Consider the following 17,797-nt stretch of genomic DNA (forward strand, 5'->3'; position numbering starts at 1 on the left):
TTTAGAAGAAGTCGTCTAATTTTTTTTAGCATATTTGACCCCTGTGACCTTAAATGAAAGTCAAGGTCATTCATTTGAACAAACTTGGTAGCCCTTTACCCCAGCATGCTACAGACCCAATATCAACTCCCTGGGACTCTTGGTTATTGAGAAGAAGTTGTTTAACGATTTTAGCCTTTTTGACCCCTGTGACCTTGAATGAAGGTCAACGTTATTCATTTGAACAAACTTGGTAGCCCTTCACCCCAGCATGCTACAGGCCCAATATTAGGTCTCTGGGCCTTTTGGTTATTGAGAAGAAGTTGCTTGAATGGAAAGTTGACGCCGGACGGACGGCCGGACGGACGGACGGACGACGGACGCCGCGCCACGGCATAAGCTCACTTGCCCTTCGGGCAGGTGAGCTAAAAAATGAACTACCGTCAAATACTGTAATTTCATTGATGATTATACAAGGAAGGTTTCATTTGACGGGAGAACTTTGTGAGTTGGAATACGTTTGCCAAACGAATAAGCAAGACTAGACCAGGTTTATTGCTTCATGTAAATATAATTTTGATTGGAAAGAGGTATTTTTTTACCTGCAACGACAGATAAGGTCCTGTTCTTCATCGTGTTAGATGGCAGTAAGGCGGCTCTGCAGCTTGTCTCATCGTAAGCTGGTTTCATAATTTGTGTCAGCTAAATAGAACGTTTGTTGCAAAGTCATATAGTGATGAGTTGATAAATATCTTTTCATGTAAACTCCAAGTAAAATGAACGTATTGATAAAGTTACCTGTTTGTAATGATGTAGAAGAATAACGTCATTTTACTTCCTAAAGGTCTCTTTTTCAACAACTTCGTTTGGTTTATTTTGTTTAACGTCCTATTAACAGCCTGGGTCAATTAAGGACGTTCCAGGTTTTAACAACCGACCTTTAGTACCAGGAATTAGGTTTCGAACCCGCAACCCAGAGGTGGAGGGCTAGTGATAAAGTGTCGGAACACCTTAACAACTCGACCACCGCGGCTCCTCAACAACAGATTGTATTATCTACATAATTTAAAATACATAAAATGTAAAGTATAGTAAACCGGAATAATCTATATAAAAAGGGAAAAGAGTGATATTACCTGGAATTCCTTCCTGAGCTTTGTTTGGTTCGTCGGGCCGCCATTGGAGACAGCAGTAAGTGCTGCATGATACTTCATTCTCGGAATCAGTGTGTCTGGCATTTCAAAGGCTTCTATAAGGAGCTGGTGTATAGCTATGTATTGTTCCTGGATAGATAAATTAATCAGTATTACTGGCATTTAATGTTTTATAATTTTTACACGAACTTCAATGTTATAGGTTTTATAAAAAGATAATCTTAGAGCCAGATTTATCGAGTTATGTTGAAATTGCATAACATATTTCTTTATCAGTTTTTTATGGTCACATGCTTGTTACATGTACATGAAATAACAAATGTTTAAATAACTTATTTCTCTTAAAATATTTGTTTGTGATTATGCATTGGGTGTTCATCAGAATCTAGTATAGAATCAACATGAATACTGGAGTGGATTTTTTAAACGTACAGCTTGGATGAATTACATCTAGGATAAAACGTGCGAGTAACTAAAATTTTATGAACATTTGTTTATTTTCATAACACGATATTCCAACAGATGAAAGTTTCTGTGTAAGGCTGATTATAGGTACGAACGTCCTAGAACAGGTACCAAAGACCTTGCAATGCTGTTTTGATTTTATCTATATATATATTGGCAACCTTTTAATCGAAAAACATTTGACTGACCATGCCAATTCGTATGTAATCCAAATACATGTGATTAAGGTTTTTTCAACTCTTTAAAAACAACCATTTACCTCGATCTTTACTTAAATATGACACCGGGGACTAATTGAAAAATAAGCTATATAAAATTTTAATATCTAGACAGTAACTTTCTTCTGGTTCTTCTATTTCTTATTCATGGTCTAGTTGTCATTATCACGATTTTCGTGACCAATGTCGATTGCTGAGTAAATCAAATACACAAGGTTTCGAGAGACATAATCTCATGATGTAGTCAACATACTTATTTCCATTGACGATTATTTTATGTCCAGTTAAAAGCTACGGAGCAAAAAGATTAACTCTTCATAAAAAATACGAATGGCTAGAAATATGAAAGAAGACATTGTGAAATGAGACATTTGCTGAAAATGCACGATTTCTGTATTTTAAATGTTATCATTTTTTATGTACACAATAGTGTTTATCACTGTGATTCTATTACAGTGCAGACCGTAGGAATGAACACAAAGTCACCATGTGCCGGCGTTTGATTTTCTATTCAAGGGGTAAATCACAGCGACCGATCACCTTAAATCCCTATCAGGGATCATGAAAACGGCGTCATCGCGATCCCCGGTGGTAATGTGTTCATCAAAATCCACGGTGATCGTTTCTCCGCGAAACATCAAAGCAATTTGTCCGCCGCGAATCCTGATGATGCAGCCCCGGAGGGCCACGATTACATTCAGCCCTCGGTTTTACCTGTGGTGGTGTGGCTCTCAGTTGACCATTATCGACCCTTATCGTTGTACGTGTACCGATTTTTTTACCGCTAGCAGTCGAGACGATTGGTAGATTTTGTGACTTACATGCAAGTGTCCTATCCCTAATGTCAGACTCGAATTCGAAGTGATACGGTTCTCCGTGACGATCATGGGTATAACTAAATAAAAAAAAACATCTGGATACCGTATAGTGAGTCTACGAAATTCCCTTAACGTCTCAATTGCTGCTGTTGATAAATGATGTGGTTTAAATGATCTGCAATTCAATACTTGTATATAGGCCTATGCATTTAATCACTACTGATTTAGCTGACCTGTTTATAGATGGCGCTTTGTGCATGACCTCAGATGCCATGACCTCGGAGAGGCCACATAAGGGGCTCGTTATTTAGTGAAAGATCTCGGACTTATTTTTACGTGATCTAGCAAAGTCCTTAATTGCATAATTTAGTCATCACATATATCTGAAGTATATAGCTAGTAAGATGTCTGTTTGAGAAATTGATCCATATACGTGTACGACCTGTGACGGATGAGAAGACGATAAACATTGATAAGATCATTACTTGTCCTCGCGGGGACATAATGTATGTTTTTGGTTTCGTAATTGTTTGAAGAAAACCAAATTTTATCCTGAATACTATAGCTTATAATTATTTCGTCTGACTTTTTGTAGCGGGTTTCATACATAGACTGTACAATTGTTTAAACATTTCGTAGTTTAAATACACGACTTAAAGACGTTGTGTGTTTTCTTACTATCATTATTTATGTTGATATATATGCTACTTGCAGTTTACAGGGACGATTCCGGGGTGGCTAATAGCATAGACATACACTTGGGCGCATTCAAATTACCTGTAGATATAGAAATCCATGCTCATATTTTCCAAACTATATATATAGTAGTTAATCAACTTCATTATTTCATTAACAGCCAAATTGTCACAGCAAAATCATTATGCGAGGTCTCTTTTTTTTCTATTACATGCATGATTGGAATCTATGTGTGTATACTATAAATGTTGTGTATATTGTTAAATGGAAATTGTCAAATAAATATTGTTTGAAATACATAGACTACAGAATGATGTGTATGTATAGTCCGATGTGCCCTCTTTATTGTGAGAAAACAATACATTGGTGTATGTAATAAAGAAATCTATAAAATACATTTTAACATATTTCAATTAATTATAAGCATAACATGGGAATCTTTCCCGTCCCTTTTATTTTGGAAGCAAAACAAAATAACGTACTAACAATACAGACGTCACCATTACGATCAAGACCTAACGTCCAAACAATGTGAACTATTTCGTCCTTTTTCTATCTACAGACCAGTCTATTTTACGTCCAACGAAGCCTGATGATAGATCATGTAATTTGAAATTGTCCATTGAACTGGTAGGTAACAAAGGAGTTCCAGAAGAAAATATTTACCTTCTGTGAAGAGAATGTCGGAGAAGAGTATATAATAGATATATTATATCATTATCGTGGTTTTGTTTTACCGCAATCATTGAAAATTCGCTAGGAAATCATATATTCCAAATCGTTACCGTTTAAAACCAAATGAAATCAAACTGAATGATCTATTAAACGGTCATACTTATAAATGAGTTATAAATGGTGTATCATTATTTTCTAGAAAAAAATCTCTATATCGCGTAATATAATCATAATTGAAGTTAGTGAAAGCGATATAGATTAATTCTCTATACACAGAACAATTACATGCCGTGTAATTACCATTATAGAAATGTTTTCACCAACTGTTAACACCTGTCAATCACATATCTTAATTACAATAGAGAGTATACCTGTTTCGCAATGACCCCATCGGACCCCTATGGTTTTTTTACCTGAGGGGAGTATATGTTGTTATCCAGAAGGATGTTAGGCTGTAGTTGGTCCATGTCTACTACCTGTATCTCACATCTTACCGTAGGATTTTTTTTTTAAATAAATAAATGAAATTACACGTTTTAAATCGCAACAATTAGTGTTCGTGTATTATCTCAATAATTAATAACAAATACACGGGATAACAGCTACCGTAATTATTTAAGTAAATATAAAGTAAATATTGTGAAATTATACCCTTATGTTTTGGGCGACACTCTCATAAATCATAGCGTAAGACTTTTTTTACAGAGAATTAATTAGACAATAGATTGCTGGGATACCTGCATCGAATGGGGTGGACAGTTTACCTGATGACACACCATAATCAGGCACAGCCTACTATAGCTCCGCCCACATACTCTCAGATTTGTTGCCACATGTGTGATTGACATGTCTAGATGATTTTTACAAAGGACATCGTCGAAGTTTTAATCGTTTGCTGATGTCACTGCACGTTAATGAAATTAATGTAAAGGCTATAAACAGACATATAGATTCGCGTGTTACCGTACATGTACATTGATTGATATATTTAATCAGAAGACAGTTACCTGTACAATAGCAAACTCGTAGAGACTCGGCAAAAATCAGACACCGCAGATCGTCAGTACCGACCGCAGTGCAATTTAATTAGGGTGCATGTGATTATTTATTTATTACCATATTTCGTTCAATTAACGCATTAAAATCAGACACATTGTTGACTTGAACATTACAATAAGCAGACATCTGTCTCCGGCCGTATCTTCATCTGTGTACCATTGTCGTGGTCATTTATTTGCTACATAAAATACTGTGTTATCGAACATAAACATAATATGTCGTTACTAAAACCAAAGACATATTATATGTCTCTGCTAAAACATATATATCATGTGGCATAAAACTTGGTTGTTGCTAGCCACATCGTCATTCACAATATAAGAGTGGTACGCATTCAGATATTTTCATTTATATTTATAACGTACCCTCATGTGAGCCCACAGGCGCTTGCATAGAAAATATTACTTTCAATTTTTGTTTGATATGACAGTGGTATGTTTAATCTGTTAGCGCCTGTGGTAGGACTGTGATCTAAAGTTTTCTGACTGCAGTTCAAAGGAACCTTGCAACTTACCTGTGATAAACGGTGACGAGTACACAACTAAATTCACACATGTTCCTAATAATTTGATAGTTGTGTAATTGTCTGTAGCTAATTTCAGGTATCAAACGTCATTTTTTTCAGCGGTATTATCAAGCAGTTAAAGTAACCATTTAGGAACACAAAATGTCAAACTTTTCAGGAAAATCAAAACCGAGAATAATATGCAGAGAAAGAAAAAAAATACTGGGAGAAAGATCCTATGGTCGGTTAATTTATGTACATGTCTGTGATATTTAAATAAGACACACTAAAAAATACCGAAGACGAGTTTAAAGTTCTTTATTCGAGGTACGGACAAAAAGTTTTCAGATTGTAAATACCAAGTATACATCATGTATGTATATTTACTATATCTTCATCCAATACACACACATGTATGAATACGTGTGCCTGTTCACTCGTCTATACATATACAACACGTATCATTCAAAAGCAACTTAATCCAAAATGCTCAATTTTTTATACTCTCTTCTTTATCACATTTTTGAATTGAATATTCTTGTATTTTGTACCATCATGTGACTATGTTATTATTCATTGTTTTGTTAATTTTACGGGAGAAGTCGTTTATAAGTTGGTAAAATTTGCTGACTAATCCCTTTGTCATTTCTGTATATCAATAAAATATGTTTTAACTTAAACTACAACACGTGTACAGTGGACCCGCGATAATCCGGACGCCGATAGTCCGGACAACTCACAGTCCGGACGGAAATGCACGGGAACGGATTTCCGTAACGTTATTTGTACTCACGAGTCCGGAAATTTGGATTCCGATTCCGGAAGCCCATTTTGGGAACGGAGCGTACTTTTAGTAAATTTCCCTCAATAATCCGGACGATTTCTTCACCACGAGGAGAAAAAAATGTCGGGGCAAGTCACCCGTGTCGACAGCTGTACAGACTATCACTTGACACTGTGCGTAGTCATAGCGACCGCTGCTAGGTCATAGCCCCGGGTGTTTACCTGTGTTACAATGTGTAGCTTTTGTTTTTATAACGGTACATTGCTTTTTCTCTACGACCTAAATGTTACAGTATTAAAGGATTTTATAGTATAGCCTGGTCTTGCTTTTATCAACTTGACGTACAATATCTATTATAGTTATTTTACAGACGGCAACTTTTATAGGAACACATATTGCTATTTCGTAGTTAGCAAGAATTTATGCACAAACATACAGTGCGTGATACGATAATTAATCAATCTCAAATACATGTAATAAATTTATGATCGGTAATTAACATCATTAACGCTTGTATTGGGTAAACACGGATATCGGCTTGTAACACCGTTACGTGAAACTCATTGAAAGATGCATGCTATTAATTACATACACATTTACGTATTAAGCAGTGATCACAAGAACTGGGTTGATTACACACAAATTAGTCAATAGTCGTCTGATACTTAATTAATTATGTAAGCGTCACATTGTTAAGTGAATACGGGTTTAATAATTATCGGACATCTTGGGTAGTTCTCGCTAGTGTCCCGTACTTTTAAATAGATAGCTTGGGGTTTCTGGTACGTAAAAATTAATAAAAAAAATATGGACTGATGGTAAGTTGTAAAATCCGGATCTTTTATTGTATACATATATACCCTTACACATAGTGATATGTGATTATATGCATGTATATGACAATTAATTTACTATTTACATCATAAACAATATCCTATCATAGATTTGTGCTGGAATTGCACATACAGACAATTCAACTACTAATAAAAGTAATACAACATATGTATGAGAAACATTATATGACTATACATAATTATTGGTTATTAAGCCATTCTAATTTTCTCTTCCTTGCAAATTTAATATATTTAGCAAGATTTGAGATATAACTTCTATTATTTCTTGTTAACAGCTCTATTAATTTGAACATGCTAGGTTTTCATACAATTATGAGATTTAATGCATTTCTTTCGTAATTAATACAAATAAGGACAATTTAAGATGAGATGAAATTGAATGGAGTGAAAATAGCCTTCATAGCGTAATTGACTTAATTACGTGGTGGTCTTAAAGTGTACCCGTAACGATTTGCTATTTCAAGTTTAAATGTGATTTAGGATGAAGCTAAAAATGCTGAAAGGTCGACTTTCACAGCGACTTTAGTTTTAGAGTAATTGCGATTTTTCTCGAACCCAGAGCCGTTGACTACGTTTTGGTGACCTCTGACCTGTGACGTCAGAGGTTTAATGGGATCAGAGCCGTCATATAGGAAATATATATAGAAACAAACGTGAACACGTGCCTGCAATTAATGCGAATGAGACAACAATAATGAAAGTACTGAATAAACTTTTTGACTTATATTTGTGAGTTAGTTAATAACAAATGTTACCGAAACCAGGGGCATATAATTTTCTATTATAACGTGCCATATACAACATGTAACATCTTATTAATTTTCTATTATACCGGGCCAAATACAACGTGTATCATCTTACTCATTTTCTAATATAACAGGTCGTATATAACATGTAAAATTTGAATAATTTTCTATTTTAACGGGTCGCTGTAACATGTATGGCATTTGAATAATGGGTCGTTTACAACGACTTACATCATATAGCCTTTATTATGAGGGCATTTCCGGGTTGTTACATACCAATATTGATAGAAATTTAAAATACAATTCATACACGATGTGAAATAAAAGTTAAAAAATTGGAATTTTTATTAGCCAAAACAGCAATAGATATGTTGCAAATACACTTGAAGATACCGTTATTTGTGATTTTCGGAAAGATTCATAGAGTAAATTTTCAACAACGTGGGTTTATGAATGAGGTAACTTAGGTTAATCATTCTATAGACAAACCTTTAAGACACATTTTTTTCGCTTGAAAGGAAAACGAAACCCACTGAATTCCAAAAATAATATGTTTGATTTCAACAACTTAAAAATGCCTTCCCTATAGTAACACGCAATTCTTAATAAAATTCAAGCTCAATTTACGTACAACATGTAAAAGTATATCTTCGGAACTTTTTTGAAGTACATAGAAACCAAACGCGAGAACTCACAAGAATTATCGGCGTGTGCCGATTAGAACACCAGACACCTGTAGTGCAGTGACAGGTGTGACGAGCTTGTGGACCATAATTTCACACTTGGTAATTGTTTAGCGGTTATACTAAGCCACTCAATTCGTAATTCTCCGAACATGTTTCTAATCTTCTAAAGTCCTGTTTTAAGTGAAGATATGACTTGTGACACACGAATGGAAAGTAAAACCACAATGATCTCGATCACTTCACAATAATGACACAATAACAAAAAAAAGTTTTTAATGATAATAAAAAATAAATAAAATTTGAAAAATTCATACACGAAAATTATTGCGAGTTAATAAGTTTTAGTATTAATTATGATTAATCACGATGAACTAAATTGTATGTTTTCTATATATATATAAAAAACGGAGCGAAAATGATGGTTTTAGTAAGAACCTATACTATGTACCTGTACATAAAGTATCAATTATATTATAATTGTTGCGAATCACTTTTATTTAATTTCACTGACAACGATCATATAAAAATTATATCTTTCTCAAGAATGTAATCGTCCGTTATCCCCGAGACCATGACATGTAAAATACCCTCGGGATAAAATCTGTATATGTAGAAGTTTGTTGCAGGCTCCAACACTGGTATTCATACGTGAGAGATTTAGTCTATTGTAGATCATGATGATTATAATATATTACTTTCTGAATTAAGTGTTCTTCATGACTTGAAGCGAGTTTTGTATAGAATATAATGCTTAGATTTTATCTCGGCACTCGGCCAACCGATTTTGATGTGGTTCGCGACATCATTCATTGGTTTTTACAAAAAATAACATGTTTGAATATCGATTTTTTTGTTCTTGGTACACTTTAACACCGAGTTTCACCACGTCAGCATTTGAACACCAAGAACTTTAACTCTGTACATGTACCACTTGTGATATATACTGAAATGACTAAAGTTTTATATACATGTATGACTAAAAAAAAACACCACATTTTATGTTAAATATTTTATTAGAAAATGTTTTTAGATAATGCAATGAACTTTCAAAATACATGTCAAATACAATTGATGTAATTCATATATATTCATAAATATATATGATCTCTAGCAATATAGTCTTTGGAAAAAACATTTGATTGTGTCACATGGATTCTAAAATAAAGAAATGCTTTAACAGCTTAATATTTAAATCACACGCTTCAGAAAAAAATATACGTTGAAATTTTATTGTTATCACATGAAATAATCAGCAAATATGTTTTTTATCTTCTAAAAACCACCGTACTGTCTTCTTAAATAATGTTAAATAAATATAATGTTTATTATCAAAAATACCAAAGAAACTGTTGATGTAATACCATGTACTGACTTTCGTATGCGTGAAGTATCACTATCGAAATGGAGATCATTTACAAATCGTGTGCTTTTAACATGCATCTTATTGCCGTACTCAACAAGACAAACACCGTAACATGAATTAAATAACTTCCACAATTCCAATGATCGATGGTAAAATTATGGATTGATATACATGTATTTAACTCGTTATGGTCATAAACGTGATAAAACTAACTTTCTGATAGCAAAACTTTAAAAGAATAGTTATCATTTATTTGAAAATATATTTATCTGTAAAAGATTGATGCATAGTAACAACAAGACATTTCGTAACTGTCTTGTAAATCTTACCTGTGCACGGAGAATGACTTGTCAATCATTCTTATCAACCAATGAAATACGCGCAAAGCCTTTCCGCGGCGTTTGATTGACAGCAACAATGCTCACTGAGATGTGACGAACTTCAGTGTCATCTGCTTTGTATAAGGTGACTTGTCAATCTAACCGATGAAATTCGTACAAGTATTAAGATTTTATAAAAATCATTGAAATCACATTTTTGATAGAAACAGTAACCATAAAATAGGCCAGAGTGAAAAAAAAAATACTCAGTGACATGATATTAATGTGAAGACTGAAACTGCCGGTACATTTAACACCCATATTATATGGATGCCCTAAGATACGATATATTGCAGGTTTTTGACTATGCAACCAGTATCATTACACATAATTAGTGTTATTCCCACTTTTGATCAGTTTCATATGTGGAATTAGCCAGAGTTTCTATTGGCCTCGTCTGGCACACTACGATATGAAAACGTGGAATTCTCCGACAGCTGACAATAAAATCGGGAATGACATAACACTTACATATATGGATAAATGAGATAGTTATTTACCCCAGTATACCCATTTAGTCCCATCTAGGTGTTTTATTCAGTCCTTATAGACCCTCGCTTTACGCTAGTCAATATTTCATTCTGGATTCGACGCCATGTTGCTAACTATACATTGTAGCTCGCGGTCGGCCTAATTACCTAACCATGTGCGATGATACAACTTTTATTTCTATAGATTTTACCGCTTATAATTAAGAAATTATGAATTTTTGAATTTAATATAACAGGTTTTGTGAAACAATAAGCTTAGTTTTCTTGATTCAAACTACTTTAGAAGAAAAACACAATAAATTATATATGGTCTTTTCGGTCCATTGCGTTCCGATTCGGGTTGTTAGTCGTACTGTCACTTACAAAATGGCAGGTCAACAGCGTGAAATTTTGACTAGCGTAAAGCAAGGGTCTATACTGACGGAATAAAACACCTAGGTGGGACTAAATGGGTGATCTGGGGTAAATAAATATCTCATTTATCCATATTGGTAAGATACGTGCGATTTCACACCGGTTTTATTGTATTTACACCTTATATCTTAGCGACACCAAACGGTGACGGAACATTCAATGTTTTCATATAGTAGGCTAGTGCGTTCTGGCCCTACACCAGAAATGTATGCAAATTATATCCTTACTTGGATTAAAGTTGTTTGAAATGACAAATGATCATCACACAGTGATTCTTAGATCTACTACTCAAGAAATAACTTCCATCAAATCTACTTTCTTTTACCTGTCAGCGACACACAGCGGAATTTTTACAGTTCTTTATATATCTAAATATACTAGACATTATCTATGTCCCCTCTAGACTACGACTAGTGACAAAAAAAAATCATCATATTTTCAAGCTAAGTAAAACTGATGTTTAATTCTACGGCATTTATAAGAGATGGAAACAATTAAAACCGATGGCAAATGGTTATACCGTACGTCCCTGGTCACATCGATCATAGCGTTGATGGGTGTCAGTTATATACATGTAATTACTCCATACCGATTCATATTACAGGTAAATTTTATCGCATGAGTCGGCACCGATGAGTCCTGCTGATCCTCTGTGATCCTCTGTGGTCCTCAGTGTCTCGATCGCGGAGGTTCACCGCGGCACGCTTGGTCACCGCGATCTTTGATGATTTAACCCCGGTGATCGATCGGCATGATTGGTCTATCACCAGGAAACACGGTGATTATTTCTCCATGTACACTCGTCACCATAAATCGCGGGGGAAAGGGTAAAAGTATTAAAAGCTACGGTCCTTACTGTATTACATAGTAATTTGAATGGATAGGAATATATAAGAACGCATTGTGAAATAAGACATTTGCATAAAATCTGTTAAGTATTAAAGCCGGAAAATAATTATTATTGTGTAACTTACAGCAGTTTGAACCATATTGATCCTATCCTTCCGCATGGTTTTTATGTATTGCATTACGTCAATTCTACCACACTCCTTCCCGTATTCCAAAAGAGCGTCTAGGGCAATAAATGTTCCTGTTCTGCCTATGCCAGCACTGCCAAAGGGTTCAGACATTTATTAATTAACGTCAGAACGAACAAGAAACAGATGATACGATATCGTCAACACTCAATAACACAATGACAATAGAATAGCAAAATGAATGAATTAAAAAAATATTTGATCAATGCAAAAATTAGAAAAACGTCACAATCCCCTTTAAAACGACAAACATGATGAAATATACTGAAGCCTTGTGAAGGACGGACCGATATAATTAGTAAACGTCTTTTCTTCATACCTGCAATGAACAACCATTTTCCCTTTCAAGACAGTCCCGTAGTTCATCACACGGCGGTGGAAGACAACGAGTTCGTTTGGGTCTGGAGTCCCGTGGTCGGGCCACGTGGTATAGTGGAACTGATGTATTTGACGTACTGACTTCGTCTGAACGAGTAAATTGAATCAAAATTATTGATATCATTTGTAGTAATATATGTATGAATAGATGTGGTGCTTTTCTAATTTGATATTTCAGTATCCTTTATACCTTCTTTTCAGTGACTGTAAGATCACGGATGACGTAGAAGGCATATGATCTTTCCCTGTCCAGGATAATGTTGAAATTTGTAGTGGTCAAAGCTTCTCCCTCCTCTGGCCAATACTTGTCGCACTTCGGCTAAAATTTGTAAAGAATAATCCGATCAACATGTTTTGAGGAAATTTTAAGAAAATTCCTTCAATTTCAGAAAAAAATGACTTGCTGTATAATTTTTTTTCGAGTTTAATTCCTACCAAAAAATCAGCTTTAATTATTGGAAGCTGAATATATCAAAACTGATCACGTGACATTTTGCTATGTAAACTAATGAAGTGAGGATGCCACTAAACGAATGAAGATGCAAATATTTTCTCATACAACCATTAGTAGTGTGATGTCGTTGAAGAAAAAAAGATGATTATCGGTGGCCTATATTTGAATTTAATCGTTATACATCAAATCATGTTTGAAAGTGTTACAAAATGTCCATACCCTTCCGCCTTCTATAGGATTTGTCAACATGACAATTTTGCCGGTCTGCAGCTGCCATATCATCCGCCAGAAATCATTAACAGTTCCAGGCCTCGGTCCTAAAAATTGAATTGAAATGTTAACTGATGTTTGCATAGCGGTAAAGAGTATGTCTTTCTTGTTTCTCCAGTGTGTTATTTTAAAGATTTCCATTTTAAAATGATGGATGTATAAAAAAAAAATCGCCTGCGATCGTGTGAACCATGAAATAGGAAGACGATTTACGTGTTTTTTTCTCGAAATGAAACATTTAATTATCAGCGACTTTACTGGTACATAAACTAAACAGTCTATTTTTAAAGGTTATTAAAATATTGCATTAGTTTGTGTTGCTTTAATGGGTAATTACGTATCCTGTCTATATAATGAAACACCTTATTTACCTTGTGTTGCTACGTATTCCGCAGTGTTTGTAACACTCTGTAAAATATGATAAAAATATTGTAATATTATATAGCATTATAATCACATATAATCACAGCATATTATATTTGTTTATCATTTAAAACTCTAAAAATTGTCGTAGTTTGACACTTTATCTATTTATTATATATGTATTATTAACCGATTTTTCAATTGACAAATCCTTTAGTAAGAGGCTGATAGGGCAGTGCTTTCCCTCAGGTTTTGGTATTAAGTATAACCTATATGGAAAAGTGCGAACTTCCTTTTCGTCTCTCCAAGATGGAAACAGAAACAATCGAGTTTTGGTTCTATAATTGTTCCTAAACTATACTAACATCGATGTAGTTTGCATTGATGTAATCGGAGTGTGGATCTTTTCCAACTTTATTAAGAACCACACGGGAATGATCATCTGTAAAAAAGAACATGGCGCCATTGTATGACAGATATACAATAACATTGCTTAGAAAGAAATGTAGAAACAATGGTGACGTTGAAATAAAATATGGTAATTTTAAATGTTATTGACGCTAATATCAACAAAATTATGCAGCAATCGTTATCCATATCAAACCAATACCCCGGATACTTTATTAAAGTCAAGGAAACCAAGTGTGACCTTTGATTTTCAACTTTGACCACTGATTGGTACATCTTAATACTTTGATATCATAATGTACTTATCAGCCATTGTACATTTTTTAAAGGATTTATGCGATATCTTGTATGCAATTTTTATTTTCTTCAGAAGTGGTCAAATGTGACTTTTAAATCATTGACCAGTGACCAGCAAGATATTGATTAGGAATTATTGCAAATAAAAACTAAACCAAGTTATCATATTTCTAAATATGTTTTCATTTTCAATAATTCGTTACTTTTGACAAATTAATCTTCATCCATATGAACAAAAAACGTGATAGATGTAACAACTAAGTTATAATTCTTCCTTAAAATCTTGGAAGAAAGAGAGTTGGTAAATATGTTATATCAATGTGTTGCTTTTTACACACACAATGTACTTGGTAAAGTTGCAAGACTGACCGACTTTTTTCAAGCTATGAATTTGTGAACTATTTGTATCTGTTCAGTGATGTTTACTTTCATATCATTCGACCATGGGCAGTTTCTCTACCGACAAAGCGCGAAAGTTCAACTCAGTCATAGCTTGACAAAGGGACCTATCGGTCTTAAAACGTTTCAAGAGATTTAACAGTTAAATTGTTCGAGAAAGTAACATTTTGATATAAGACTTGTTATGATTTTGCTGATTAATAGTTGAATTAAAATAAACTTACAAGGAAACGTAGTCTTAAATCTGTTCTTTGCTTTGTTTTGTTGTAACATTCCAACTTTATGTTCATGTAAAGCACCAGATGGTATAGACTATAACAGAAAAGTAAATGTTCAAAATTAAAAAAAAATAAAAGACATCATTCAAAATACGGAAAGATAATACCGTAAATCCTTTACGTGTCAATTATGAAATATATATATGTATGTCGCCTTTATAAGAATGCTTCAAAGAGTGTGTAAATAAAATACGAAAACTGAGGTGATGTTTCCTGTTTATATAGCATATCAAATTAACTTCAGTAAGCTAAAAATAATGAATAAAGTTACATTGCCGCATATCATGTGCATTGTCTGGCTTTGCTATGTTAGCAAATATGATTGTGTTGACTGTCTATTGTTGTACTATTTTTTTGTTGTTGTTGTTTTCGGTTTTTATTGCGTCTTTTTTTCTGCTTTCTTTCTTTTAGATTACATTCACACCTTGTATTCGTCCTCGAAAGCCTTGGCCTTGTTTTTCATTTTTGTTTGAACAAGAGATTTGAGGCTGGAGACAGGAAATCCAACAGGACCGGAATTAAAGTAGACGCTATCACCAGCTCCGGATTGTCTGGCCACCTGTTCAGTGTTTACATATACATTGGCGGAGTTCTCTGGTAGCCAGTCTGGATCTGTTACGTACACCACACATATATATAAGTCTCGGTAATTTATACAGGTATTAGATTAAACATATCACCAAGAATACTATGATCGATTAAAACCAATGATAGGCTGTTGCATAATTTGTGCAATATCATAGGTTATAAACTTTACACTATTACAATTCCCAAACCTTTGAACTTCTCCTTTTATCTTTTATGTTTAACCGGCAGTAAGTTCAATTGCATCCCGGAGAAATTCTATTGTTCTCCACCCCCATAAGTTTGTATGATATGGTTATTTAAGGACCCTGTTATTCGTTGTATATTCGCTGGTGTTAATTTAATATCCTCGTATACCATAGGTGTAATTTTAGGCATATTAGGGACAAACAGTACAAACACTGTCGGCAATGAAGCATCTTTAAAATAATTCATTAAACAAGAGGCCCATGGGGCCTGTATCGCTCACCTGGTTGGATTAAACCAAATGTCGAAATAATGTTCATATTCAATTTGTTTTATTTGTAAATCTCTAACAATGCTATATATGGTTATAGTGTGGGAATCCGAACTGCTTTAAAGATTAGTGAAGTACAGACTCTCTAAGGTCTGAAAGACCTCAAGAATTGTTTATAGAACATGCATTCATCACTTTATGACTAGTAACGATTTAAAGGAATTACCTCTATTTCACCTATTGGGCCCCGCCCCTTTGGCCATTCGGGGGTCAGAGTCACCATTTATGCAAAATATGTTTCTGACCAAATTGGGTTCAAATCCATTCATAACTTGATGACTAGTAGCGATTAAAAGGAATTACCTCTATTTCCCCCACTGGGCCCCGCCCTTTTGGTCCCTTTAGGGTCAGAGCCACCATTTATGCAAAATCTGTTCCCCTTCCCCCAAGGATGTTTCTGATCAAAGTGGGTTCAAATCCATTCATAACTTCATGACTAGTAGCAATTTAAAGGAATTATCTCTATTTCCCCTATTGGGCCCCACCCCTTTGGCCCCTCCGGGGTCAGAGCCACCATTTATGTTAAATCTGTTCCCCTTCCCCAAGGATGTTTCTGACCAAATTTGGTTCAAATTCATTCATTATTTTATGACTAGTAGCGATTCAAAGGAATTACCTCCATTTCCCCCACTGGGCCACGCCCTTTTGGAACCCTTTAGGGTCAGAGTCACCATTTATGCAAAATCTGTTCCCCTTACGCCAAGGATTTAGTTTGGTTTATTTTGTTTAACGTCCTATTAACAGCTAAGGCCATTTAAGGACGGCCTCCCGTGCGTGCGACATGCATGCGTGTGGTGAGTGCATATGTGTTTTGGGAGGCTGCGGTATGTTCGTGTTAAGTCTCCTTGTGATAGGCCGGAACTTTTGCCGATTTAAAGTGCTACCTCACTGAAGCATACTGCCGAAGACAACCAGCAGCACACCCCACCCGGTCACATTATACTGACAACGGGCGAACCAGCCGTCCCACTCCAAATATGCTGAGCGCTAAGCAGGAGTAGCAACTGCCATTTTAAAGACTCTGGTATGTCTCGGCCAGGGGACAGAGCCCAAAGCTTTTCTCACAGGGGCAAACGCTCAAATAAAGGCCAAAAGTGAGGCATTGTCAAGGGAGACATTAGGAAGAAAAAAGTTGTTCAGAAAGAAGAGAAAAGATAAGATCCCAAATTTAGTTTCGGACCAAATTCGGTTCAAATCCATTCATAATTTTATGACAAGTAACGATTTAAAGGAATTACCTCTATTTCCCCTATTGGGCCCCGCCCCTTTGGTCCCTTTGGGGTCAGAGCCACCATTTATGCTAAATCTGTTCCCCTTCCCCCAAGGATGTTTCTGACCAACTTGGGTTCAAATCCATTCATAACTTTATGACTAGTAGTGATTTAAAGGAATTACCTCTATTACCCATATTGGGCCCCGCCCCTTTGGTCCCTCGGGGGTCAGAACCACCATTTATGCAAAATCTGTTCCCCTTTCCCCCAGGATGTTTCTGACCAAATTGGGTTCAAATCCATTCACAACTTT

General features: G+C 35.0%; 1 protein-coding gene across 1 annotated transcript in view; it reads right to left on the reverse strand.

Annotated features, from left to right (window-relative positions):
* LOC117318799 (receptor-type tyrosine-protein phosphatase kappa-like) overlaps positions 1-14,247 on the reverse strand; it is a 30,426-nt gene extending 16,179 nt beyond the window's left edge. Inside the window, exons 1-8 of the mRNA XM_033873754.1 lie at positions 14,155-14,247; positions 13,798-13,834; positions 13,376-13,473; positions 12,893-13,021; positions 12,644-12,789; positions 12,262-12,397; positions 1,116-1,262; positions 582-681 (exon numbers count right to left, since the gene is read on the reverse strand). Coding sequence (XP_033729645.1) covers positions 582-681; positions 1,116-1,262; positions 12,262-12,397; positions 12,644-12,789; positions 12,893-13,021; positions 13,376-13,473; positions 13,798-13,834; positions 14,155-14,247 — 886 coding nt within the window. The remainder of the gene's footprint in view (positions 1-581; positions 682-1,115; positions 1,263-12,261; positions 12,398-12,643; positions 12,790-12,892; positions 13,022-13,375; positions 13,474-13,797; positions 13,835-14,154) is intronic.
* Positions 14,248-17,797: the final 3,550 nt, after the last annotated feature.

The sequence above is a fragment of the Pecten maximus genome, unplaced genomic scaffold (assembly GCF_902652985.1).
Source record: "Pecten maximus unplaced genomic scaffold, xPecMax1.1, whole genome shotgun sequence".
Classification (NCBI taxonomy): Eukaryota; Metazoa; Mollusca; class Bivalvia; order Pectinida; family Pectinidae; genus Pecten; species Pecten maximus.